Source organism: Camarhynchus parvulus, chromosome 2 (assembly GCF_901933205.1).
Source record: "Camarhynchus parvulus chromosome 2, STF_HiC, whole genome shotgun sequence".
In the NCBI taxonomy this organism is placed as follows: Eukaryota; Metazoa; Chordata; class Aves; order Passeriformes; family Thraupidae; genus Camarhynchus; species Camarhynchus parvulus.
The window spans coordinates 117,381,496-117,408,571 of record NC_044572.1 but is presented as its reverse complement, the minus strand read 5'-3'; the positions used below and the strand labels follow the sequence as shown (position 1 = coordinate 117,408,571).

Genomic DNA, 27,076 nt, shown 5'->3' with positions numbered 1-27,076 from the left:
GAAGGCTAGCAAGGAAAGGAATGGAATAATAATAAAATCTTGTGACTGACCAGAGTCCGAGACAGCTGGACTGTGATTGGCCACTAATTAAAAACAACCACACGAGACCAATCAAAGATGCACCTGTTGCATTCCACAGCAGCAGATAATTATCGTTAACATTTCGTTTCTGAGGCCTCTCAGCTTCTCAGGAGAAAAGATCCTAGCAAAAGGATTCTTCATAAAATATGTCTGTGATAAAGAAGTTACCCATATTTATGAATGAGGATTTTTTTTCCTTGAGATAGCTTATTCTGCCTCAGAATTATGCCTTTCCTTCCAGAAGACACCAGCTTAGGCAACACGCTCCCTTCAACCAGGGCAAGAGCTTTTTATCTTCTAGAAACTTACACAGCAGGATAACAACAGATCCTCTGAACCTGCTTGCTTCAAACCTGATGTTTGGGTCCAGTGCTACATTTCCTAGGAGCAGTTCATATCCTCATGTGCTGAAACACAAGAGTTTGGCATTTAACACGAGGAATATGCACGTGCTGTAAAATGTTTATACACTGCTATCAAAAGTTGGCATTCTTCGTGGAGGAAGCTAAAAGATCTCGGCAAACTTAGGTCATTCTCATAACAGTTTTTCCCTCTGAGGGATGGGACAGGTGAATTTCCCGCGGCCACAGCAGAGGCAGGAACCAGCAGATGCAGGGACCTCCCCTCCGGGCGGCTCGCAGCCGGAACTCCAGCAGCGCCGGCACACTCGCATCGTTTTGTTTTGTATTGTTTGTATTGTGTTGTGTTGTGTTGTTTTCTTTTCCCTTCCCATGCCAACCCCGCCCCCCGAGCTCTCCCCGTGTCCCTCTGCGCGCGCAGCCGGAAGGCGCCGTGCCCGCCCCGCCCCGGCGCGCTGCGTATTTAGCGGGATCCCGGCGGGAATCGGCCTTTCCCTTTCCGAGGGAGCCGGAGCTGGATCGGCCGCGCCTGCCCGCCTCCAGCCGGGGTGCGTGCCTCGGTAGGTGCGTGGATGGATGTGGCGGGGCCCGGCCGTGTCTGCGGGGCTCCCTTTGGCGGAGGAGCCCCAGGCGGTGGCTGGGAAGGGGAATGCCCGGGCGTGGGACGTGCCCGTGCTGATCCGTGGCTTGGGAGCCGTCCCGCCGTGCCCCGGCCTCGGGCGTGGGAGCGGCCGCCGAGTCTGATGAGTACAAATTGAAAGACGGGAAATTTGGGTTGGGTATTGGAGGAAATTCCTTACTGTGAGGGTGGTGAGGCCTCTGGAACAGGAAGGTTGTGAGTGCCCCAAGCCATGGTGGCGTGTAGAGCCGGGCTGGATAAGGCCTTGAGCAGTCCGGTCTAGTGGGCGGTGTCCCTGCCCGTGGCGGGAAAGGGTTGGGACTGGATGATCGCTGAGGTCCGTTCCACACCTTTAACGTTCTGTGGTTCTGTGATCCCGCCGTGTGGATCCGCAGCGATCCGTGTGATTCCTCAGCCGCTCGACCCCCGCCGTGCTCCTTGGAGCAAGTTCTGCTCGGCACTCCAGACATGTGCTCGTCTGAACAGTCGAGTGATTTCTGCCCTTCTCAGAGGAATTAGAATTGCTCCCGGGTGGTTAATGTGAGAAATCGGGATTTTTTGACATGGCAGGTCAAAGCAATGGCTGTAATCTCAGGAACTGCGGGGATGGTTTCAGGTGCTATTTTAAACAGCCAAAGCTGTCGCTTGAAAGAGGAGTGATCGTCACGCTGCTGTGGCTGTGCCTGTGTTCCCCTGGGCACTGGGGTGGCGCGGTTCAGGCTGACACTCCAGCCACAGGATGCCCAGGAGAGCCGGTGTCGTGGGAAACCAAGATGGACCTAATTACTGAGTGCCACGTGGTGGTTACTTGGAGCTGTCTCTTGGCTCATCAAGTCTTCAAAGGAATGACAGATTGGACATTCAGAGACACTTGGTTTTGCTGACAGATCGTTTTCATCAGCAAATGCCTGTCATAATTCAAAAGATAAATTACCTTTTTTTATCCTTTAGGGAATTGGGCAAGGGCTGTGAGGTGACCCAGACTATGCCCTTGTTTAGGTTATAGGCACGGATCCAGACTGGTGGGGTCTGGCAGGGACAGGGCCCCAGGAGTATCAGCAGCCTCTGGGATAATGTTCTGCTGCATTACAGACTGTGGTGTGAGTGCTGACCTCAGTTCAACTGGTGGTAAAACATCAGCGAGTTCCCCAGCATGGCTGGTCATTAGGAGCACTGTACTTGTCCTGCAATTAGTCATTCCTCACACTGGAGCTTTTTAGGAAAATGGTCATGCCTCTGCTTAACCTTGATCTCAGCTTATGCTCTGTCCCAGGTAATTACAAGGAGAGCATGGGGTTCCTGTTTTTTGGACTGGCTTACTCTTCTCAAAGAAGTGTTAATGCTTTCTGCTGCTGGCTCAGCAGTGGAGCTCTGAATCAAACATCTTTTCATTGTTTTAGGCAGAAAGTGAAGCTCAAGATGAGTTTGTTGCTGGCTTTGGGAATCCTCAGTCTGGACTCTGCCATGCCTTGCAAGCAGAAAGATGCCACGTGAATTCTGGAGCTACAGAAGTAAGTATTTCTAACTGTACTTAAAGATGTTGAGGGAAGCATAATGAAATCCAGATCAAGAGTTCTGAAGCTGCTTAATGGCTTGCAAAGTCCCTTACAGATGGAAAAAAGAGAAATTTGATTGTATGTAGGGTTAAGAGATTGAAACCTTAACAAAAGGTATTATGGCAGCTATAAAATCTCCTAAGACTTGCTCCCCAGAACAAAGCAGGTGCAATCCCAGAATCCCAGAGGAGTCAAAAGGGAGAGGCTTGTATCACAGAAGCTAGTTTTTAACTGGGGAAACATGACTTCTGATTAGAAGAATTCATGGGTGTTAGCTGATACAGAGAGAATTAAGCGAACAACCGTATGTTCAGATCACAATCCATGCTGGCACTTCAACTGTGTCAATCTTGGATTATATTCCAAAGGGAAAGGTGGTTGTGGTAGTGAGATTTACCTGTAGAAAGATACTTGGCATCTGGGGCTTGAATGTAAGGAAAGGGGCCTGCATTTTGTGCCCAAACAGAGCTGTTTTTCTCTTGGTTGTACTCAATCTGTTCTGTTCTTAGCAGTTAAAATCAAGGCTCTGCTTCAGTTTATGGAAGTATAACTCTTGAGACAAACTTAACCAATTCCCTTGTAGTTAGTACCTGGAAAAAGCAGCCTTACATAGGCAGGAAACTGCTGGCATAGTGATGATGACCCTTTGCCGTTTACCCAACTGAATGTTGTGATGAGCAGTGTTGTATATCTGATGTGCCAGCTAATCAGTAGGGTTTTCCACTTTGATTTGCTCCTGTCATTTCTGATTTTATATCTTTTTTTCCAAGGTTCTGTGACATCAGATGACCACCACCACCTCCCAGCCTTGTGTGTCCACATAGGGCCAACAGGAGAGTCCACTACCCACTTGTGGAAGTGTGGGTGTTTAAGGAGGTCAGTTGTTTTTTTACAGTCACAGTGCTTGGCTCCTGCAGGCTGTACTGCCATCCAGGGAAAGCCTGTACTGGCCATGTTGGCTACCACCCTTTCCTTGTACTGCTACAAATCTACTAATTTTCAAGAGCTCATGGGAGAAACTGGGGAGAAGCAAGGATAAAATGTTGTGCTCTTTCTGCAGAAAACCCCTTAACATTGCTTCTCAAAAATGGTGATTTATAAAGGAATTCTATTTCAGTCTACCCTTAAAGAGTAATTTTTCTGGCATAATGATGAGACTTTTGCCGTTTACCCATCTGAATGTTTTTTGATGTGTATCTTGAGATCTGAAATGCCAGTGAGTGTAATACCTTTGTGTAAGATTAATTAAGGGTACAGGAAACTAACTCATTTTTGTTATTGTTCTTAGCTTGAAAACAGCAGCCTGGAATGTGGAATTCTAATGCACTTGGAAATGCTTCCATTGTCCTTCCTGCTTGTCAGAAATCCTGCTTGGTTCCATAGTGCAGCAGGGAGTAGCTGTTCACTGAAAATGAATAATCCTGGAATGAAATGCAGGGTAGAATGTCTCTCTAGAAAGAGAAGCAGCCTGCTGGGCAGTCTGAGATCTTAGTATCAATTTTGAGTGTATCAAATAAATGGATCAAAAGTGAATAAGGCAAAGACTAAAATGTGAGAAAACTTGTGTTGTCTAAATGAGCGTTTACAGTGTCAATAGTGGGTATGAATAAAATCTTGGATTTCTGTTTTCAGTAGCTTATTTTTTTGTTGAGGCTGTGGGAGCAATAGCACTCTGATCCTGCTGGATGGTATCCTGGGTATGAGTAACACAAGCCTTAATTATTCAGCTTGTCCAGATTTGACAGAAGTCTGGACAATTTTACTGCAGCTTTTTGTTTACGGTGTATCTCTTGGATGCAAGGCTTGCTGAGGATTATGCCTAGTGCTATATCCTTACTAGGAAGATGAAACACAGGAAAGCCCGTAGCTGGGGAAACATAGGATGCTCCAAACACCACCTGCTACCACGCATTCTTTATTTGTTTTTACAGTGAGGTAGAGCTGAACTCATTGAGCTACCTGCCTACCAGGTTGTCTAATATTCTTTTACCTAACTGTACCACTACTATCCCCTGCAGTCTATAAAATAATATAGAAACATTGGGTTTTGCAGATTGGGGTGGTTTGTTTTTGGTTTTTTTGTAGGCTTTTGTTTTGTTTGGGTTTTGCTGCAGGAGCATCTGGCATCCTTGTCTAATCTCATGTTGCTGTAGTCTGAAAAAAGACACGGAACATGAAGCAGTATGATAATACTTTTATATATTTTAAAATCTATACACCATGAATAAGTAAAGACTGACTTAAGGAGTTTTAAGAACATTAAAAATCTTCTTTTCATAGTTTAACCATGTGGGTGATACATTTGAAAGGAAGCAACAAGAAAAACTGCAGAATTCAGGTGGCTGAAATGAAACACTAAAATCTGAACTGGTGGTTTAATTTATAGTTGTAGTCTTATTAAAAATCCTGAATCCTAAACTACTCCTTGCTTAGCTGTAAATGGAGAGTGGTAGCTAGGAAAAGAAGTTCTGGTTGGGACTGTATTCTGAAGCCATGGCTTTCCAGGATGAAGACATCCCTCCTGCCTTCAAATAACTCACAAAACTTTTAATTCAAGTCCTGTCTGCTATGCTTTATTCCTTCGTAAAACATCACTGAACTATCTTCTAAGTTTTTAGTAATTTTGGATTTCTAACTGCAGCCTCTCAAAAAACCAAAGCCTCAGGCTTTACTTAGAGTGGAGTTTTTACTCTTCATTAGTGTTAATGTGAATTCCTGGGCTATAGGCAGAAATAAACTTCAGCAGTTGATGGTGGCACTGCATGAGGTAAATATCTCTCTGTTGCAGGGAGTTTTCATCGCTGAGATCAAATGGAAATACAGGATTTGGTGCCACACATAGTGGAGATGTGCCTAGGCAAAGAAGAAATTAAGCTGTAAGACTTGGTATTTGCCAGTACTTTGGGGGAAAAAAGAGCTGTGATGCAAATTACATAGCAATGCAATCCTAGATCATAATTCTTACCTTGCTTCCAAATCTGTGTGTGAAAAATAATGACTGATGCTTAATACAACAATGTTTTTGCTTTCCCCAGGGAGGGAAATCTGTCCTTAGTTTAACCTGAGCCAGTGTTAGAAGAGCAATGCCTTAAATAAACCAGTATGAAGGACAGACTTGGTGCTGGCCTGTGGCCTCGTTATGTACAGCACTGAGACAAACTGACAGACTTCTCCAGTACCAGTCCTCAGCAGTGGAAGTTCTGGGTTTTGATTTGAAATTACCTGCTATTGCAGTCAATGGATGTAGAATTTGTTCAGACTGACAAATGTGACAGTGATGCACCCAAGCCTAAGGAACTGTTGTGCATTATTTACCATGTTTTAGGGTCAGCGATGACTCCAGTAACAAGATGGCAATCACTGCATCTTCCTCAAGTACTCTCTGCCTTAAACTGAGCTTGGCATGAGCCTTAGCCAGGGAAATCCTAAGAGATCAATACAGGCGTGTCAGAAATAAAAAAGTAACTGCAAGCATGAATGCAATGTGTACTGCCCTGTATCAAGCACTTGTATAAATTAAAAGTTAACACTGGGGTGGTTTTTTTCATACTTCAGCTGTGCAGTTACACTTACCACTGACAAAATACATATGCATGAACTTCTTGTGCTAAAAAGTGAAACTTGGCATGTTATCCATGAATACTATTTTTTTGCTCCCATAATAAAGCTCTACATATTTAAATTTTTTTTTTCCTAGATAGCTTCAATAATGATACATGTTTTGTAAATAGCTGGTTTTTGTTTTTTGGTTTTTTGTTTTGCATGGCAAAGTTGTTTGAACTTGGGTTTCTTTTAACAGTGTCAATATATAAAATAAATTGTATTCATAAATAGGAAGATTTATGCTTGAACTTTTCAAAACATGAATCGTTTGCAGCTTTTTATTAAACAAGCTCCTGAGCAGATTAGCACAATTTCCCTTTGAAAATGGAAAGTAGGACATACAGAATTTTTAGAGCAGAGGCTGATAATGTTGATCCATGAATGGAATCTGTTCTCACCCTGCGACTTGCAAGATAATAGCCCTGAATGAGACTTTCTGCTTCTGAACTCAGTTCAACTTGAAGATTCCTAGCAAACAAAATAAACTAGAGAGAGGGCATGAACTTTAAATATTTAACAGGAAAATAAGGAATTGACCTTTTTTTCCCACTTTTTAATATACCACTGGCATAGTAATACAGGCTGGACAATATTCTACAAATAGCTTTACTAGTAAAGACAGTTGTCACCATTTGGCTATACTGAATAAGAAAAACATGAAGGATAATAATGACACATCTTGGACAGTAAACAAAATTATAGAATGGTTTGGGTCGGAAGGGACCTTAAAGGTTGTCCCATTCCAACTTTACTCCAATGGACTCCCATACTCTGTTGGAACCCTCCAACTTTACTTTCCACTAGACCAGGTGGCTCAGAGCCCCATTCAGCCTAGCCTTGAACACTTCCATAGGGGAATCATCTGTTAGTTATGCTGCAGATATTGACAATTTAATTAGAATGGAATATTAACTTCTACGACTGCTTGTAAACTTTTTGGTCAAAAACAGATACTGGAGATCTGTTGTCATATGAATGTTAACTTAGTATGTTTTCCAGAAACAAGCTCAAACTGTATTATACTGACCCTTTTCAAGATCTGAAGCTGCTTTTGTCAATGATCCTAAGAGTGCTAGTGTAAATATGGTGGGGGAAAGGGCAGAAAGTGAGTATTAAAAGTAAGCAGACAGCAGAGAGAACTTTCTGATGCCAAACCCAGTATGATATTCACAAATATAATGCAATTCTAAATTATTGTGTATAATTTGTTACCTCCTCGTAGTCCTGTGTTCTGAACTGCTGTGAAACTTTGTACAGCATAGCTTCAGGATTAATGGCTTTTTTCAAGGTGTGATGTACAACAGGAGAAGACAGGCGACAGGAAGGAAACTCATTGTAGATCAAGAGCCCAAAACCATCTACAAGGTTAACTGGAATCAAACTCACATCCTAAAGAAAAGATCCACAGAAAGAAAACATCTACATCTTTATTTTGGGCTTTTGACTTGTAGAAGCATCACAATGTTTTATATCTGAAATATCCTACATCCACTTATACTGCAAGATTATCTAATGAATTACCTGTACTATTTGGTAAAATGTTGTTTGAATGACGCCTACTTTTTTGGGAAAGCTATCTCATTTTAGAAGATACTTGATTTAAAGTTACTTAAATTGTGACTTTCTGGGAATTACTAACAAGTTTTAATGCTTTCATTATTTTATTGGTGGAGATAAACACCAGTGACAGCTATAGCACAGTTCCTCTCAGAACAAGGCATGTGCTTTACCATCTGTCCTATTAGAAAGTTCTCCTTTTGTATATGTTTCTTTGAGGAAGAGTCCACATCTACAAAGGACCAAAAGTTGGTCTGAACTGAAACAGTGACTTGTTGGTCAGCCTCTTCTCCATACTTCTTCCCAGGAATAAATACTGTTGTTGTTCTGCTCTCTAGCACTAGGATAAGACAAAATTCATCAGTTACGTGATGGATTTAGCTTAGCTATAAATTCTAGTCCCACACACATCTGAAATCAGTCATGATTATGATTTTGCTGAATTATGATTAATGAATGTCTGTAGTGTAGCAGATTTAAGTTTACAGGACCTTGGCTTTTTTGTCCTTGTGTCCTACACAGACCCATTAAAAACAGTGTACAGATTTTTGCAGCATTTGACGGCCATAAGCTGGGGAACAAACCTAGCCTTAAATCTAAATCTGCATATTGTTTAGTTCTGTCCCCTCATTTGTTAGGAGTGGGAGATTACCAGACTGTAGAAGTTCAAGTTTATCCTTTTTATATGAACTTAAGTCTCCGATGTAACAGATGCCACCCTTGGCCAGCACAGTGCTGCAGGCTTGAATACTGGCACTTCCAGTTCCATATTTATCTTTGGACACAGAAGGGAAAATGTCACTGGAAGGTGGGTGTCGTATGCCACGGGGCAGAAGACATAAGCTGTAATTCAGAAGCCTGGAGGATTAAATAATTGTGTCAGTCATAAATTGTTAAATTATTAACTTCTAAAAAAACTTGATAAGCATTAAGACTCACTTAGAAGCAACAACAACAACAAAAAATCCTTAACATGAAACCAGCATCAAAAACTAACTGTTTAACTTTAAATACAAAAGGTTCATGCCTGTTTTCTAACAGCTGTCATCAAGACGCTGTTTCTTATGGATTAAACATAAGGCAAATCATGGGTTCCAGAAGTAAATCCTAGGAAATCAAAGACGTCTTGTAATTTAACCCCACATTGTTAACTTCCCTTTCTATTCTACAGAAACTTTTCCAGTGATTTAAAATTTTAGAGGATTAGTAATTCTGGCCATCTGGGAAAAATGAAAAGGCTGGAACCTGTAAGCTCTGCCTTTCTGAGTTACACGCTCCCCTCCAATTCTTTTGGAGGAAGAGGGTATGAAAAACCTTTTTCATCCCCTGTACTATGTTCTTTGGCACAGAGAAGTTGCAAATTGTCTGTCTGGTTCCACAATCAAAGCTTCTTAATGATTTTAAGATGTCAGAGCATGGTTTGCCCCACTATAATGACCTGAGAGAAAATTAGTAAGTAAAATTAATAAGAATTAGTAACTAGGGTATTGCAGCAATGGAAATATGTAGGAAATGCCTACTTTGACAGGCTGCTGATAGTGAATACTGTGCATATGCAGGATAGTACAAATTACAATACTGATCATGATTTACAGTGTGCAACTGTTTTAATATTAACCAGATGTTTTGATTCTCAAAACACAGAGCTGCTGTTTGTCTTAAGAAATCTTAATCTTAACCTGTGAAAAAAAGAAATCTTGCAGTTCATGTTTTAAAAAATTTGAACTAATTCCTACAACTAAATTTTTAAAAGGTCAAAGTTTTGGGATTTTTTTCACAACAAAATATATTAGTGAATTGGTTGAATAAATTCCAAATGAAAATAAAATTCATGCCCCTGTCAGAGATCTTGAGTCAGAGATCTTGACAGGAGAAAGTGATTTTGGTTAAATTAATGTAAATCTGAGCATATTGTACTTTTCTGCAGTGTATGTAAAATTGTGTTAACAGTTTATTGTGCATGAGTAGGTAAATACATAAAATGCATAGTGAAAAATATTTAAAGGCAACAACAAGCAGATTTATGATTATATGTAAAGATGCATGTGAGTTCTGATACCTTACTTGAATGGTTTTTATGAAAAAGAGATAAAAACATAAGTATCTATTTATACACTGGTTATTTATTCAAAAGGCCAATAGCTGGGAATCAGTGATGAGAGAGCTTATAGTGACACAAGGTTTGAAAAGTTGAGCCCTTTTTTTTTGTTACCAGCTTCTGGGACAGCCTTCACTTTTGATTTCAGAGGAATGAGCTTTTATTTGAACTCTGCAAAACAGTGCTGGTGTTAAATTTTTACTGTAATCTTACAAGAGTTTTAGGAGGTTTTATAATTAATGAAGTTCTGATCTAGTTACGATGTGAAAGAAAAATGTCCAAGGAATAAAAATTGAGTATTTAACTAGGTTGGAGCCTTGTTTATTCTTTTAAAATAAAGTCTGTAGCTTTTCATGTCAGACCAATCCTATTATCTTTAAAAAGACTAGACTTTAAATTCTAATTTCTGTGGAAAAAAAGGAATCTCTTTACCTGTCAATTACTAGTGGGTCACTTGTCATAATCAAGAGATCCAGATAATCTGTATTTTCTTTTTCACATGTCTGTACTAGACTCAGCAATATTGCAAGTTTAAGAGTATTGTAAGTGCCTGGTGGAACAACTTGAGAAGCAAAGATGTTGGCCAGGACAGCAGTAAACCTCCAGCATGAATTTGAAGTCAGTGAGAGCAGATACTTAAAATTCTCACTGACAAAAGAAGGACCTAATGGAAACAAAGTACAGGTGAACAAACACATTAAAGAGGCCTATGCAGGTAAGTTAGAACAAATCACCATTGGAGTCTTGATACAAAAACTTACCAAGAACAAATATACCTTTATAGTAAGCACAAATTCAGAATGTAAGCATCTGACACTGTTAATTTTACTTCTAAAAAGGTGGCAGACATGATCTGTAAGAATTGATGCAGTAAGAAAGGAAAAACAAACTGAAATATCAGGTTCATTTTATATGATTACAAAGTACTTGCCAATGGATAGGAGAAGGTGGAAAGAGAAGTTGAAGAACTACTACATAATTAGGGAATTTCTCAATGCATGGAAATCAGGCAAAAGCAGATACTCTCAAATAACAGCAACTACACATTTCAGGCTGTAAGAGGAAAGTCCCTGAGTGGTTTTGTACTCTGGACCTCTAGATAATAAAAAACTACCAATTAGCAAGATTTTTTTTCTAGGAGGTTTTCCACTGTTATAGTCAATTTTAAATGGAACTTTCTTACCATTTGGTTTATAGAGCTGTACACTATTGACTTCTATACATGCAGTCATTTGTAGGCCATTTTGTACACAAGCTGGAATTCCTATAATCCTGTAGTGGTTTCCTATTGTCATTTTATTGACCAGTTCATCTGCAAATAATAAAAAACTAACTGCAGGGGGGCAAAGCTACAGATGTATTAGGGCATAGAAACAGTTTTAAAGACATAGTCAGAAAACTTCTACACATTCTGAATATTTAATTTTATGATTTAACATTGGCACAAAACAGCTGGAGGCCAGATTGATAATGGACTGGAATAAAATGAAACATACAATTTTAATTATTTAGTGCAAAAGATAAGGAAGGCACACCAGGTTAGGGAAAATAGATTTCATGATAAAGAAGATGGACAATGCATTTAGTCCTGCATTGAAGAGAAAATGAATAGTGTTTTGCAAGTATATTTCCTATTCTGAAGTTTGTGGCATCACCATTATGAGTCACTGTCCTATAAAATGTCAGAGAAAAAACCCAACACAATAAAAAGGAGATACAAACTGCACAGATTTCAAAAAGAGCCACAAATAGCTTTGTGAACCTTTATATTTTTGTGCACCTTAGGAAACCAAATCCCATTTATTTTTTGAAAATGAGAATTAGATCGAACCAGATCTCAATTTCAGCCTGAGAAACACTGTAACCACACTGAGCACTAGAGCCAGCAGAAATTTACTGCATGCAACCCTCAGTATCTTGATCATAGATTGTTCTATAATTTTTTATTATAATTTTAGTACTACTAGTCCTTTCTATTTAGTTTTCAATAAATGAACCATATAATTCCCTAGGCTTTTGGAATGGATGAGGATTTTTGGTTGTTTGTCTCTGTGTTTGTTTGGGGTATTTTTAAGAATTAATGGAAGTAGGTTGCTGAGTTGTGATTTTAGTTGCATATTAACATTAGAAATCACTTAATGTTTGTGGTGGATGGTAGTGGTAGTAGAAGCCAAAAATCCTGATGGAATGTGGAAAATAGCTAGATTGAGTAAGGATGTTAAATATACATGAAGTTAGTACAGAACATCATGACCAAAGGAAGTAGAAAGGAAGAAAAAACAAGCAACAGTTATAATAAGACACTGCTGAGCTGGGCATGGGATTTTAACTAAATGGAGGTGTAAAAGTGACACAAGAATTTTGCTATGTACACTCTGCAATCACCTGTGCACACTGCTTTGTCACCTAGCTAATTTTATAAAATTAAGGGGGGGAGTACAGAAAGAACTGCAATATGAATTATTACTTTCACAATTTTAGCAAAAAAAAAAAAATCGAGCTACAATTGCAAGGGATTATTATAGATCAATTCTAAAATATTTTTGACAGAACTCCAAACTTCAGCTTACCTCTCAAGAACAATGTAAATGCCTGAATCCTAAAATGTGATTTATCAATGGAATATCCTTTCAAAGCATTCAGAATTTTAGCATCAATCATTTCAACTACTTGTTTATCTTTCAAAACAAAGGCAAAGAAAAAGGTTAATTCTCTTGAAAACATCTCTTTTTAAAAGACTGGTGTATTTTAAGTGGACTTTTTCCACTTAAATATTTTGTTTACTTATTATATAACAGAAGTAGGAAACTACCAGATCTAAAAGTAAGATTACATAGATCCTACCACCAAGTACTCTAAATTTCATGTCTTCCTGCAATGGTGAAGAACACAAGCTACACACAAAATCAGTCCTCACTGTAGCAGACTCTGTAGCTCCAGGACAATGCACTCTGATGCACCTAAACCCTAAAAAAAGGGTAATAATTTAATAATTTACCAACCATTTAAAAGGAGGGCATTAAATTAAAATACTGGACAGTGAAATTCTAAATTTATTATGTGCTTCTTCAGATGAGCCTCCCTTACATATGGCACTAAAATAATCCATGTGATTTATTGTGTTTGGCCACGAGATGGCAGTTTCCCACTGCACATTCCCAAGATGAACAGCCTGGCCAGGCTTTCTTGAGGACTGAGCCACTGCGGCTTCTGCCTGCCGTGGGAACGACATGGGATATGGATAGTCACTATTAGAGGTACGTGTCCTCTTTAAGATATCTGGGTGACTTAAACTGCAGTCTCCAAACTCTGGATTTTGCATCTCTTTTATAACTGTGTGGTCTCTTACAGAAGCAGCAAAAAACCAGCATTGAAAGTACTTAGGGCCTTTCTGCAATGTTGCAAGCAGTTCAGTGATACTACCCAAAGCAGTAGTTCCACACAAGTCAACTACTCATCAAAGCATCACTTGTTCTATGCTAGAAGCTTTTGCCAGCCACTTAAGCATATTGTTCTGTGGTGTTTTTTATAGACAAACAGTTTCCAAGGAAAATGGTATGTTACTAGTTTAGCTTATTTACTTTTGAGATATTTTACTGTTATTTAAGTATTAAGCTGTTTAAGATATTAAATATATTCAAGTTATACAGGTGACTTATGTTTTCTCCTATAAACTATCTTCAGCATTAGGAAAAGGGATTGCTGGCATAGCTGCTCTTTCAAAACATTTAATAATGCTGAGCAAGTCCACTCCTTTCAATTAACAAAAATCCTCCTGTGTTCATTACAAAAATCTATGCATATGCAATAAAACTATATAGGAAAATAATTCTGTTAGGCTAGGTTTTTAATGTCTTATTACCAAATTCATTTAAAAGCTTTTGAAATAGTACTGATTAATTTTTATATTTTTTACTACCTTCAGAGAATGGACAGGTTTCCTCAGTACAAAGAAATCTTGCTCCTTGTGTGTATTTTGTTACAGTTCCCATTGCAATCACTATCCCTTCAGACATATAAAATCTTTGAGATGTGTAATTAAAGGGATATGCAGAAAGACTCAGAACATAACTCGGTAAAGGTGGCAAATGTGTTGGTTTCAGCAATATACTGATCTAGCAAGAGACACAATAACATTAATATAAAAACATATTTTTATTTACAACTGCTTTACTTTTTATGGACAAACACACAATGTGATACATAACTTAAAAAATTTCAGAAACACATTAAGAGTAACTAGGTTTCATATTAATTAACCTCACAATTGCAATGTGGTAGGGTGAGACTTCCAGCTATTTTTAATTATTAATAATTCAAATAATACTACAACCAAAGGAAAAATGAAAATTTAATACAATGATATTTGTTAATATTTCACTATATTTAGAAGATTCAAGATCTAAATGGAGAAAACCAATGCAGACTCACCTGGGCTTCTGTCTGCAATTGTTCAATTAATGACAGTGTCTTAATAGCTACGAAGCATACCTGTGATGGAAAAATAACTTCATTTAAGAAAGGAAAATCTTGTTAAAATGCAGATGATGCACTTTTGCCTATTCATCTGTTATACACTTACTGACTGAAAAATCTGTGCAGCTTGTAGGGGATTATGAAGAATATAGTTTCCAAGAGTTGCATCCAATTCAGCAATGTCAGATGGATTAATTGAAATAATGAAACGATAAACAGCATAACTTTGTTTTGAGTCTGTAAGAACAAAAAGTATTTTAAAGTAATGGATTTGTTAACATAACCTTATGTATCAATTCAACAGACTATGTATTGAGTAATACCATTATATTTTTTACAATCATGCACAAATTTCTGAAGGCCACCACTTCTGTCAAGGTAGACAAGGACAACTTCCCTCATTTTCTGTATTTCAGGATCCATCTTCCAAGATCTGTACACTTGATCCAGCTGTGGGAATAAATCATGAAGAAATTATGATAGCAATGGCCATGCTATAACAGTAACAATAAAGGAACATACTAACAAAGCCACACAAAATTAAAATAGTCTCTTTTTCAAGCTAGGCAATTCTTGAAGGATTTTTAAAATTCAGTTCAAAGCTCTTTCCAATGACTGACACATACTGTATTTCTAGAGTAAATTTCGGAAGAATGCTCTAGTGTTTTCATTTCCTTGGTGAATTATTTCACTCTCCTCATTCCCTAAACCATGAAATTAAAGTGTCTGTTTAATTTAACCCCCCCTGCAGATTTTATAATCAGTCTATCAAAAGTAAGACTTCAAATTTTATCTCTTTTATTTGAGAAGCTGGTCATAGCTGTTAAAAGTTTAAAACTGGGCAACATCCCTTTTCTTAAAATCTGACTTTCCTACCCTGCTGTGATCTCCTGCAGCACCTACTTAAGGTGCTGATCTTGCACTTACTTCCATGCATGTACACAGACATTCAATTCTGATTCCCACTGGCAAAGCTTTTACAACTACAGTTTTGGTTTGGAGGATGACCTTGCTCTTTTGCGAGGTTTTCATTGTGTATTACCCACATCTCTTTCTATTTTTTTTAAGACTACAGTTTTGTACCATGAAGCACTACTTTGCAGAATTTGGAAGGAGAATTACTAAGGCCAAAATATGGTATTTTGTATATATGCATCTGTTTCAATGTCGTTCATATTTTCTTCTGCAAAATGTCCTTAGTTCTCTCTGTAGACAACCAATATGAAACAACACTAGACTCTTCAAAAATATGACTTAGCTACCTGGTAAAGGATAGGACATGGAATTACTGAGGTGATGAGGGATCAAAGCTCACAGCATGTGAGAGATTCCCTGTAGGAGTTTACAGAAATTACTTTGGGAGGACAAACAGATCAACATCCAAGAGGAGTAACCAGATTCCAGCACAACTTCAGTGTGGCAGCAGCGTAAACCCTGTGGCCTGAAACCTGTACACTGTGGGCTGAAATGTGTTTAATGCCTGAAGTAACAAATAAAAGGCACCAGTTAAAAGACAATTTGTAATAGGGATTCCCCCCCAGTATCTCTGGGATTACTCCTGCACAAGAACTATTCCATCCCTTTAGCAAGAAGGGCCTAAAGAAATGTACACACATAGATCCACTATCTCCCTGGATCCTGTGTTACCCTGGCTGGACACCACATATGATAGGAAGGACTGAGCTATGGCCCCGCTCATTGTGCACTGAGCAGCCAGCACCTAAGCTTCGGAAAATAAAGCCTGACCAGGGTGATGGTCTTCACCAGTGTCCCCACAGCCAGCTAACCCCACTTCAGGTGTGACTCGGCCCATCAGCAACTCCTGCCTGGCTTCAGTTTCCATGCCACCGGCACCCCTGCCTCACAGACCTCCCCACCAGCTGTTCACCAGGCTTCCCGCGCCCCGTCCTCCCCCGGCGCTGCCGGGTCTGCAGCAGCGGGCACCGCGGGGCCCGGGCCGCCCTCAGGCCCCGGGGCCGCTCCCTGTGCCCGCGGCGGAGGCAAGGCCGCCCTGTACGGCCTGGCAAGCGAGGGCCCGGCAGCGGCGGGACGGCCCTCCCGGCGCCGCTCCCTCAGCCCCTCAGCCGGCGGCGCGGGGAGAGCCACGGCCCGCAGGGCTCGGCCACGCAGGGGCAGCGCCCGTGCTCAGCGCAAGTCCTCAGGGAAGGCAATTCCCAGCCCACGCCACACCCACAGCTGCCCCAGCCCCGCGGCCACCGCCGGGACTGACGCCTCAGCCCCACACAGCTCCTGCCTTCACCCTCGGGCAGGGCACTGGGCACGGGACACGGCTCTGTCAGCGTGCAAAGCACTGCGGCAACTTACAGAACCATTGTCTCTCATCAAGACACATTGCATATTTAACTGTTGCCTTTAGCATGGCAGGCACTCCCAAACTTAGCTCTCCGGGAGAGCTCCTCTGAACTCTTATTTGTGTCGTATTTGAGTTCACATTTTTACAACCATCGTGCTTTTCAGTCAGTCCATTTTTCCTATGGTCTCTCGTTCCCCCCCTCAGGCCCAGAGATCGGAGACCACAGCAGCAGCAGCACGGCTCCCGGCCCCCACAGCACCGGGGAAAGGCCTGCTCCTCATGGGGTACTTGGGCTCCTCTCTGCAAGGGGAGCAACAATCAATCCCCTTCTGCTACAGACAGGCAGAACAAACCCCCTGCACTAGTCACAAAAAGGCAAATTTTGCCTCCCTCTATTACCAAACCAGGAAAGGAGTAGCACAGGCGGTTCCTGTGCAGGTTGGCTCTCCTCTCTAGGCTTTACCACCTGTTTCAGGTGTCACTTTTCAGAGATCAGCCCTGGGTGAGGCAGCTACAACACTCCAAACACACGAATTACTTGGAAACCATCCTCATGGGATGCACAGAGATGTGGAACAAGAGCACTGGGTACAGAAGTACTGTGAGGCTTTATTGCCTGATGTTAAACAGTCTGTTAACCTTTAGTTCAAAGAACTTAAGTACTTCATTCACCCTTTGCCAAAAAGGCAGACTCCACCAAAGGAAAAAGCTTAATAAGCAATTATGAAGCTGCTCTCCCAGAAATAACTTCAACTGCCACACTATTTTTTTAAGAACTGCTGAATTCTGACCAAAAAACAACAACAAACCCTTCATCCAGTCAGGCAGCTAGGTATGAACATCTTGGAATTCAAGGCAAAAATTAGAAAGGGTGCTAGTTCCCACAACAATTTCTGAAGTATTCCCCTCTCCTTCCCATCCCTCTACAGCACTGTACCTCCTTGCCATAAAGAGAAGGTAGTTACAGTAGCCACATAATTACACAATAATTTCAGGAGCATACAGACTAAAAATTCAGTATGAGAATGGATACTTCCTTTCATACCACCAATTTGTTTCCCAGTCCATTAGCAAGGCATGTTAAAAAAAACCCAAAACCAAAACACAAAAACCAAACAAAAGATCAACCAACCAACTAAACCAATACACAAAAACTCAAAAAACTCAAAACCCAAAACAACTGACAACTGCCTCCCCCCACCCCCAACCAAAAACCCCAGGGCTTTTACGTCCAAATTATATTAATGCCAAAGAAACTATTCACATAGTTGTTGGTTGACCTGAACAGCTTTTTTTCAACCCTTGCAGAAGAGAACTATGGAAAATAAGTGCCAAGCCACCATTCTGCTCCCACAAATGATACAGTTCCTTCCTTCCTCCCCTGCCAATGTAAATTCTTACTTTTTACCCAATCACTCCTTCCAAAACCTCATGTAGCAACTGCTAAGCATCACTTAACCACTATGTAGGAGATTGTGCTCTAGGAGATACTCCTTGAGGTAAGCAAGGAATCCTGTTTTACTTTCCACTTTTCTAATGTATTGATGCAACATTTATTTGAAAATAATTATGATTTCATACACTCTCTCCCCCTAGGTTCTCAATTCTTATCAGATCTTGACACAGTATATTCATTTTAGCTGCTTATTTTGCCAAAACCAAGGTGACTTAGATACTGAAATTTATGTAATATTCATTCAGTTTATATATCATTATGATGTATCAATATCTAACCAGACTTCTCTCAAATAAAGGCATTTAACTTAATCTATTTGTGAACAAAAAACGCTGAACATTTTTGGAGTAACAGACAAAAATAAGTTGTTATTTACAAGTAATATATATAATAAAACTACTACAATTATATGCCTTTTATACACTGTAACTGCAGTCAATTTTTGCATTGTTTGAAAAAAATTTCCTTAAACAGAAATTGTTCAGAATCATGTTTGTCCATACACGTGTATGTTATGAGAAATACAATAGCTTTTCACATTTTTAAAATTATCAGTGTAATTTACATTTTTCCCCCAATATCAAGTGAAGATTTTAAAATGGTGCAAACTGAAACACAAAGACAAGTAGCTATGAGCACTGAAATACAAAAAATTTGGAACATAAGAGTGTTTTAAACTACCAATCTGTGAGAAAAATCCCTAGTATTTGGCAAGATCAGCTCACCACCCACCCCCAAAATGCCAAAGCTAATTGACTTACTTTTAAAGTAACCATGATTATTGCATATTAGATCTTTGGAGAAGCAGAGCTTTAACCAAAAATATTTTTAATGTAGTTGAAATAGACATACTTAGCTCAGGGAAGAAAGAAAAGTAGAACACGTAATAAGTAACGTTATCAAATCAATCCAGTTAATTTTTTCTGTCCTTGCTTTGAGTAATCCCCCATATCTCAGATAATCCAGTTGAGTCAATGGATACTCCAGCAAGTACAAGAGCAACAATCCAGTTTTATGTGACCAAGTTTTCATTCTGCAGAAGTTCTTTAAGAATCTTGGTCCTTAACATGTATCATTTAAGTGCTGACAGGTAAATTAACACATATTCCAAACTGGTAACAGGGAAAACATTTACCTTTTTTTAAACCAGGATATACAAAAGACAATTTGCATAGTTACAATTCAAGCACAAAGTCACTGTAAATAAGTACAAAAGCATTTATAAATTTACTAAATTTGCTGCTGTTTGTGCCAGCCAAATTAGATAGGTATGAATGTAAACTCGAAGGGATTGAGGAGAACAGTCAGTGTTTTTGCTTAAAAAATACATAGACAATGCTTTTTAAAGGTTTTAAAAAATATTTTCTGCAGCAGGAACAAATAGTTCAAACCCCAAAGGAAGCCATCCAAAATGCCCAAATTCTTCCTATACAGCAGAGAAAGTTTGTTCATAGGTTTCAAACCTACATACAAGACGAGGCACTATTTACGCTATTTTGGAATGTGTCCATACCCTAACATTTCAGTCCAAGCCAAGACTTCCAAACCACTCTTTGCTTCTCAGTCCCTAGGAAAACCCATCTTCAGAAGGTGGTGCGTAAGAAAATCCAACAAATGCATCATCTGCCTCTAGGACACTGGCATTAACAATGCTGTAGTCAGAAGAAACACAAACGGAGTATGGGACCATTTCTTCTGTGAACACAGCATCAAAATTCCCAATATCGTCTGGTCCAACCTAGAGAACAGAAGGATCTGTCAGTCATCAAATTAATACAGTGTTTTAAACTTGAGCTTGTCCTTGAGATTCCAAATTTAACTCTCAAAGCTATGTATTTTGTTGTTATATTCTATTTAAGTAAATAAATTTAAGGAAGCACATCACTCTGTCTCTGAAAATAGGTATAAAAGGGCTGGGTTTTTTTCATTGAGGTTGGAGTTTTGACCAAACCCTATATTCTTAATGATCCGATAAACCTAAAAAAATATGGAAAAAGTCTCTCTTAGGGAGATTAGCTCAGTTGGTTAGAGCATGGTGCTAGGAGCACCAAGTTTATGGGTTCAGTTCCCATATGGGGCATTCACTTAAGAGCTGGACTTGATGATCCTTGTGGGTCCCTTTCAACTCAAAATATTCTGTGATGTGTGATCTGAAATGCAAACATTACCACCATCACCACTCCCCAGGCACCTACCACATTAGGATTAAATGGTGGCGGAATCTTCTTCTGAAGAAGATCAGTCCAGCTGAGAGATTCGAAGAACGGGTGCTTTTGAATTTCAAGCTGTAGCAAACAATAAAGATTTTAGATATTTCATAACTCCATCCTGTGCATCGTAGTAAACATTACTTCATACTACATGTACACAGGGAAGTTCTTATGTGCACGCCCTTATCAGTTTGTTTATTCACAATTTACTTTGCAATAAAAGTTGTATTCTGTAAAAGCAGCAATTAAAATTTGTGAGACTGCCCCTATAAACGGTTTTCCTTCTAAAATCATGCTTTCTGCTTTTAAGCCCTAAAATCAACAACCCTGAAGTCTACTCCAGAACAAGAATGTCTTCTGTTGATATCTGTTCCTGCCTTAAAGTTTTGTTAGTTTTTGTAAAGCATATCACTGTCTGAGAAGCAGCTGCTTCAACAGCTCTGCAATACACTTACTATTTAAGAAGCAGCAAACAGCTATGCTAAATCCTTGCATCTTGCTCAGTTACAAGGTCCACAGACTAACATAAGGACTGCAAACCAAAGGCTACAAAGATCCCACCCCTAATGGATGGAGGACATCCTCTAGATCATTCCTCATCGCACAGTTCTGAAGACACGTGTAACTTTCTCACATCAACTTTTTGCGAACAAAGGTTTTGTTGCTACAGTGGGAAATGTCTGCCGTGATTTTAAGGCTAAAAAAAGCTGCTGTTTGCATGGAACTAGTGTTCCTCTTTACCTGAAGATTGGTTTTCAAATCATTAGTATTATCACAGGACAGCCTTTTCTTTTGATTATTTCCCAGTTTCACTATGAACAGTGAAACCTACTTCTGTGCACCTTAGTGACTGCTACACCAGCAAGTGTTTTTCCTTTGCTGGCAGGTACAGCAGCAACCAAGCTCAAAATACCCCACAACAATCATTGCTCTCTTATCCCCAGCAACTTCCAGGGATAGACCCCACTGGTGTCTTTACTGAAGAAATAAAAAAGAGGAAAACAGAGACAGATGCAGCAATGCAGTTTCTATCTCCAACTATGAATCCTGTGCTGTGCACATTAATTTGGTGAGTCCCTTTAAATGAAATAAGGCTTGATAAATTAGGACGTTACTTACAAAGTCTTCCTTTGCTCCAAGTCTGCTTTGCCGATCTTTCTCCAAAAGTTCCTCCAGGATAGACCAGGCTGTAAGACTGATTCCTGGGCGCAAAACCAGGGGCTTATGAAGAATATTATCGTACATCTCAGCAACATCACGGCAGTAAAAAGGAGGCTAAAAAAATACAAGTTCTATGTGAATTTGAAGCCACATGCAACACTGTCACATATATTATGTATGATCAGTAAGTGATTCTCTAAGACATGCAAGACTGCTAGCAGTGAAGCAGAAATCTCCTTTTTATGCACTGCTAATTTCTAATTCAGTCATCACCACTGCCAGAACTTTACACTTGATAACTTCCCACCACCCTCCTCCTCTACTCCTATTAGTGTTCTCACACTAATAAGTAGCCATAGATGCCATCCAGCTTCAAAGCTCCCACTGAACTTCCCTGAAAAGAGCCTGAGAATGGGAAAACAAATCCATCTCCCTATTTAAGGTCACATGGGAAGAGACAGAACTCAAGAGAACTAGAAGAACAGATTCTTACTGGAGTAATTACAAAGGACAATCTGTTAATCCGCTTAAATGGAATATTCCAATATTATGAAAAAGTTAACATCTTTAACAACACTCAAAGGTTACTTCAAATGAAAGGGGAGAGGGGAGGAAAACAACCTTTACATATCAGGTACATACCAGCCCATAAAGCATTTCATAAAGAACTGCACCGAGGCACCACCAGTCTACTGTGTTGTCATAGGGCTGCTTTTTAATGACTTCTGGTGCAAGATACTGAAATGAATAAAAAAAAGTTCTTTAGAGAATTAGGCTAGCATGGATAAAACCTAGGGTTTAGTCACCTCACAGTAAAAGCTTTCAAGAAAAGTTGCTTCATAATAATCAAATGTTTCAGCTAAATACTACACCTCACTCATCTTTCACTGTATTCAAAGGTCTTTCCTGTAATTTAAAGTATGTTTATCAAGTTACCAAAGTTTCTAATCCTCTGTTTGGTGAATCCCTCATGCATGTTCAAACCTTTCACATACTAAGTTTTCCAGTGCAGTTTTCCCAGTAAAAAGACAACAGAGTTCAATAACTCAGTCAGGAAGTTCAAAGTTTTGTGCATATGCAATAATCTGATTGAGGCACAGATATTAATTCCCTATAAACTTACTAAGAATCAATGACAGGATATGGTAAGTAGATTCATACTGACAAATCTGTAGCAGCTGTTAGACAAGCTAATGGTCTTGTGTCTACCCAGCAGTTAGGAGACATGGGAGAAAACAGTATTTCAAAAGGGCTGGAAAAACAGAGGAAGGAAGAGATGAGTTATGGCCATGTGGGTAGCAAGCAGCAGACACTGCATATTAGTAAGAAGAACAACGAATAGATGTGTAGGGAGCTTGTCTTTGGGTTGGTTTCATCTTGTTCAAAGAATGCAGATCTCCCAGCAGTACAAAACACAGTATCTGACCTTCCAGCTACACAAATATTAATAGTGGTCAACAGTCATTAATTGCTCATAAAAAACCTATGAAAGCTGTCAACATACTTCTGGGGTCCCACAGAAAGTTGCAGTGGTATCAGAAGTTGCAATCCCTTCTTTACAAAGTCCAAAGTCTGTCAAGACAACATGACCCTGTTTAAGAAAGAGTGATAAGTTAAAAAGAGAACATGCTCAACATGTGAATACACAGAAGTGTTAATTTTGTGAGAGAACATGGAAAACATCTTGCATACTTACTAGTGAATCTAGGAGAATGTTTTCTGGTTTTAAATCCCTATTAAAAAAAAGAAAAGGTAGTAAATCAAAACAGCAGTCACAAGTGCTTCAGAGGCAAGGGGGTTTTATTATTCTTCAGCTGAAAGCTTCAAGTTTTGAAGAAAGTGTTATGTTCAGGTTTTCTGTAAGATGATTTCTTGTAGAGTTTTTTATTTGATAATTTGTCCTATTTTGAATTTCTGCAGGACAAGGATACCTCTCAGAAACTTACCTGTAGACTATATTTATGGAGTGTAAGTAGCCCAGTGCACTGGCTATTTCAGCAGCATAAAATCTGGCTCTGTGCTCAGGAAAGGAACGTTCTCTTTGTAAGTGAAAGAACAGCTGTAAATATGCAAATAGGAAGTAAGAACATTACACAGACAAAACAAGTCAGGTTAATAAAACGTAATTTTACAGTGAAGAGTAATTTATTTTGCTGTCCACTTTTTTTGGTTTTTTTAAGCACAATGAAATAGAATTGGTTTTTCTGCATGACGTAGTCATTACTTCACTCTCTTCCCTGCTTCTCTTTTGTGGCTTAGATGGATAGCTAACTCAAACACATTCCCTTAAAACCAGTACTAGTCAAAAGGAGCTAGAGTAAATCACTAAGCTGTGAATAGAAGCTGGTAAGACTAAATTCATGCAAGATTGCCTCCAAGCAGAATATATAACCTGGTGTCAAGTAAGTCATCTTTCATTTCTGAAAATGTGTGTATTCAAAGATTTGCATAATTATTTATAGAATTGTATTCTGAAATAACCCTGATGTAGATCACTGTGTGAGATGTATATTCCAAGCTGATCCACCAGTTCTCTCTACTACAGAGAATTGTCTGGCTGCAAATAATTTGAGCAGATACAGAGTCTAGACAAAGATTAAATCATAAACATACAGATTCAACTATAGGACACACTCAACTCTTAAAGATTTTAAGAAAAATGAAGTTTTCTGGTTTCTGCCTACTAAGTTCAGGAAAAATAAAAAGCCACCCCAGCTTTCCAAGCTTTCCATTCCAATTTGAAAGCTGCTTTGAAGTGTATTTTAGTTTCCCCGAAACAATACAAAACTAAGTTCTCATCACAATTCAGAGCAAACCAGGATTTTCATAATACAGTCTAAGTAAGGTACATTAGACAAGAGAAATGCCCATCTTGTTCCCACTCTGACACAATATAATAAATTCAGCTGTCAGTTTCCTTTCTTCCCCTTTTGAAATATCAGCATCTCAGTTAATGCACATGCAAGAGGAAGCCAGTGTTACATGGTGGAAAATGTAAACATAAGATTAATTTGTAATTAATTTTATGTAACTGTAAAATACAGTATTTGTATCTGACAAGCATGGATAAATTTGGATTGAAATTGTCAATAAGAACAGGAAGAGGGTCCAAATAGCTACAGAAGTCAGTAGCAACAGCAGATAATAACAGAATTTTCAAAACTGGGAGAATGTGGACCACAGCCCATTGTAAAGGATCACTTCACTCTTCCCACCTAGAATTAGCAAAATAGAAAGACTACAATGCAAACAAAACCACCACATACCTCTCCTCCATTAACAAAATCCAGGACAAAGTAAAGCTTTTCTGTTGTTTGGAATGAGTAATGTAGTCCAACCAAAAATGGATGTTTCACGTTTTTCAAAAGCACATTACGTTCAGCCATAATATGTTTTTGCTGCAAGAAGTAAGAGATCAGTAAGTAAACAGGAATGATTTTGTAATTAAGGGAAAAAACAAGGGAGGTGGCTGGTAAAAAGACTATTTCTCTTAACCTCTTTCCTATTGAGAACAATTTTTTTCTGCAACACTTTGACAGCATAGTATTTCCCATCCAGTTTTCGTTTTGCAAGAAGAACCTGTGAAATTCAAAAGAAAAGGAAAATTTTTGATTGTTGCAGTTCCCATACTGGGAACTGGGTAATATTTTATCATTTTGGCCTAACTGGAAGAGGTTCATGCTATTTTTTCACAATACAGTTTCTTTGCTTTTAATATAGTCAGTCAGCAATGTAATTGCCAATAGAGTGAGTTTACAGTTCAGTAAAAACTGATCACAACAGTGGTATCATGAAAGACTGAATTATAACATTTGTTTTCCATGACCTGCTAAATCTCTATCAAGATTAATTCCAGCTTTTTGGGGATAAATTGCAAAGATAATTGAATGAAAAACAACAACATGAAAAATAATTTGGAAATGGAGATGTCAAAAGGGATTTTCCTTCGCATCTTTGTAAAATATCAATACGTCACTTTTCAATGTGCTGCTGCTCACATTGCTCCATAGTATCAGAGGTTTCACAAACAGTCCCTGACAACAAGAGGAAAAGCACAATTTGTATTCCAGCTGCTGCATAAGCATAGGGGTACCTCCCTTCCTCCCTAGGGGAAACAGAGGATCCCAACTGCCCGTAATGAGAAAGGGAAGATCTCCCTTTTGTGAGTCCCAACAAGTGGCTGAGGCAGCAGGGAAAAAATGGCAGGGCCACAAATCAGCAGCAATGAGGATCCAACAGAACAGTTTATGGGCCACCCTAGAGCAACACCACTTCTGGAACCTCTGGCCAAGTCACTGAACACAAGAAACCAGAGAGCATCCTTGCACCGCCATAAGACACAGGAATAAAAGCTCACCTTGCCGAAGCTGCCTTTCCCAATAACTTTCAGGAAATCAAAGTCTGTTGGTTTAGCACTAAAAGATATTTAGGAAGGAGACAGGTCATCTGGGTAGAAATGACAAGCCTTATAGCTGTACAGCAGTGTAGTGTAGCACCCTCCTTTGCTTTGTTCCACTCAGCACTGCTTCTGCAGACCTGTCCTCAGACACAACTCTTCTTCATTTTGCAATTCCATTTTCCTCTAGGGGAAGTGTTCAAGTTGCATCCCCTGAGTTTATTTTATTTACTAAGTTTAACCTTATGATGTGAAGGAGAGGCAAGACCATTTTTTCATTCTCCATGGTCTAGTTTTTTGTAATTTTTAAGTCTCCATTTCCCCATGACATCTCCTGGAGCTTATTTTCAGCAGTCCAAATGGATTCTAAAGTTTACATGAGGAACGGAAGGACCAAGTTTGTTATCTATTCCCTCTTACTTGTTCCATTCCTCCCTCCATCCAACCCTCCCTCATTTTAAATTTCAGTAAGAGGAGGGAGGTCCTAACACCTGCCTCTTCTTGCTGTTGGTATGAATTCACTCTCAGTTTTTCCATTTCCCACATCACCACTCCTTTCAGTTTTTCCCAGGATTCCCTTACTCTTTCCTGAATACAATTCTGTCAGCAAAACTATTATCTGTGTTTTCAAATTGCAAAACAAGTTACATCACCATACACCTCTCTATTTATTGCCCCCGAAGGGAAGGACTCTTGTATTTCATTTCTTACTGCAATCTATTAACCACTTCCTCCTGCTAGCCCAGAACAAATCTGTGAGGAAAGCAAAACCAAAATAGCAGTCATCTCCTAGAGGAGAAAAGCAGATTCACACAGAACTGAGAACAGAAACTCTGCAGAAAACACCAAACAGAGACATGAGTTACCACTGCAGTAACTGGGTCATAGCACCAACAAGGCAAGCTGCCCCTTTGCATGCAATAAACCAAGCTTGTTTTCAGAAGCTGTGGAACCACTCCCAAGGTCAGTCTAACTTTTCAGGTTTTCAAATTAATTTTAATCCCATTTAATTAAGTTTTAAATTTACATTAAATGGAGTTACATTAAATTCAATTGAATTGAAACCTACTGAGGATTTCCAGATGGTCCCAGGTTGATATTCTGTGAGGTAGAGTTTAACTGTTGGGAGAAACAAAGAAGTTTACTTGTAATACTTTTTCTTCTCTCTTACCTTTCAACCAATCCTAATT

The 27,076-nt window shown here is 39.3% G+C and overlaps 2 protein-coding genes, 1 long non-coding RNA gene and 1 other non-coding gene across 6 annotated transcripts in view; 2 read left to right on the top strand and 2 right to left on the bottom strand.

Moving 5' to 3' along the window:
• The first annotated feature begins 872 nt into the window (after window positions 1-872).
• On the top strand, window positions 873-4,242 carry LOC115901143. 2 transcript variants are annotated; one of them, XR_004060523.1, is made up of 4 exons: window positions 873-1,000; window positions 2,460-2,570; window positions 3,386-3,491; window positions 3,904-4,242. It is a non-coding gene; the product is annotated as an uncharacterized LOC115901143 (long non-coding RNA). The 2 variants fall into 2 exon arrangements; XR_004060524.1 differs by having other exon boundaries at window positions 908-988.
• Window positions 3,755-3,833, top strand: LOC115901504. Its single transcript, XR_004060559.1, has one exon. It is a non-coding gene; the product is annotated as a small nucleolar RNA SNORD87 (small nucleolar RNA).
• Window positions 4,243-5,295: 1,053 nt separating the features above from the next.
• On the bottom strand, window positions 5,296-14,772 carry MCMDC2 (minichromosome maintenance domain containing 2). The gene is made up of 14 exons (XM_030943522.1): window positions 14,673-14,772; window positions 14,456-14,586; window positions 14,305-14,364; window positions 13,793-13,988; window positions 12,718-12,840; window positions 12,444-12,551; window positions 11,057-11,185; window positions 10,306-10,537; window positions 8,428-8,633; window positions 7,949-8,115; window positions 7,431-7,607; window positions 6,561-6,703; window positions 5,931-6,040; window positions 5,296-5,468 (listed from the first exon to the last, which is right to left on the bottom strand). The coding sequence occupies exons 1-14, from the start codon at window positions 14,770-14,772 to the stop codon at window positions 5,302-5,304; spliced, it is 2,049 nt and encodes a 682-aa protein (XP_030799382.1). The 3' UTR covers window positions 5,296-5,301.
• A 3,686-nt stretch (window positions 14,773-18,458) lies between these two features.
• The window catches only part of LOC115900922 (serine/threonine-protein kinase Sgk3), a 55,618-nt gene continuing 47,000 nt past the window's right edge, over window positions 18,459-27,076 (bottom strand). For both annotated transcript variants that reach the window (XM_030943133.1, XM_030943132.1), the window contains exons 7-17: window positions 26,956-27,005; window positions 25,848-25,905; window positions 24,986-25,069; window positions 24,757-24,888; window positions 23,437-23,549; window positions 23,187-23,223; window positions 22,995-23,081; window positions 22,133-22,228; window positions 21,449-21,604; window positions 20,315-20,404; window positions 18,459-19,857 (exon numbers count right to left, since the gene is read on the bottom strand). In XM_030943133.1, the coding sequence (XP_030798993.1) occupies window positions 19,687-19,857; window positions 20,315-20,404; window positions 21,449-21,604; window positions 22,133-22,228; window positions 22,995-23,081; window positions 23,187-23,223; window positions 23,437-23,549; window positions 24,757-24,888; window positions 24,986-25,069; window positions 25,848-25,905; window positions 26,956-27,005 (1,074 nt within the window). In that variant the 3' untranslated portion in view covers window positions 18,459-19,686. The remainder of the gene's footprint in view (window positions 19,858-20,314; window positions 20,405-21,448; window positions 21,605-22,132; window positions 22,229-22,994; window positions 23,082-23,186; window positions 23,224-23,436; window positions 23,550-24,756; window positions 24,889-24,985; window positions 25,070-25,847; window positions 25,906-26,955; window positions 27,006-27,076) is intronic.

Bases quoted from the DNA above. Each gene is read 5' to 3' on its own strand.
- MCMDC2 (XM_030943522.1), bottom strand. From the start codon at position 14,772: ATGGATCCTGAAATACAGAAAATGAGGGAAGTTGTCCTTGTCTACCTT. The intron at 10,538-11,056 runs GTAAGAAAGTTC...TGTTTCCATTAG, and splicing joins ACAGCTCTATAAACCAAATG to GTCCTTCTTTTGTCAGTGAG. The intron at 8,634-10,305 runs GTAAAGAGATTC...TTAATCCTCCAG, and splicing joins GACCCACTAGTAATTGACAG to GCTTCTGAATTACAGCTTAT.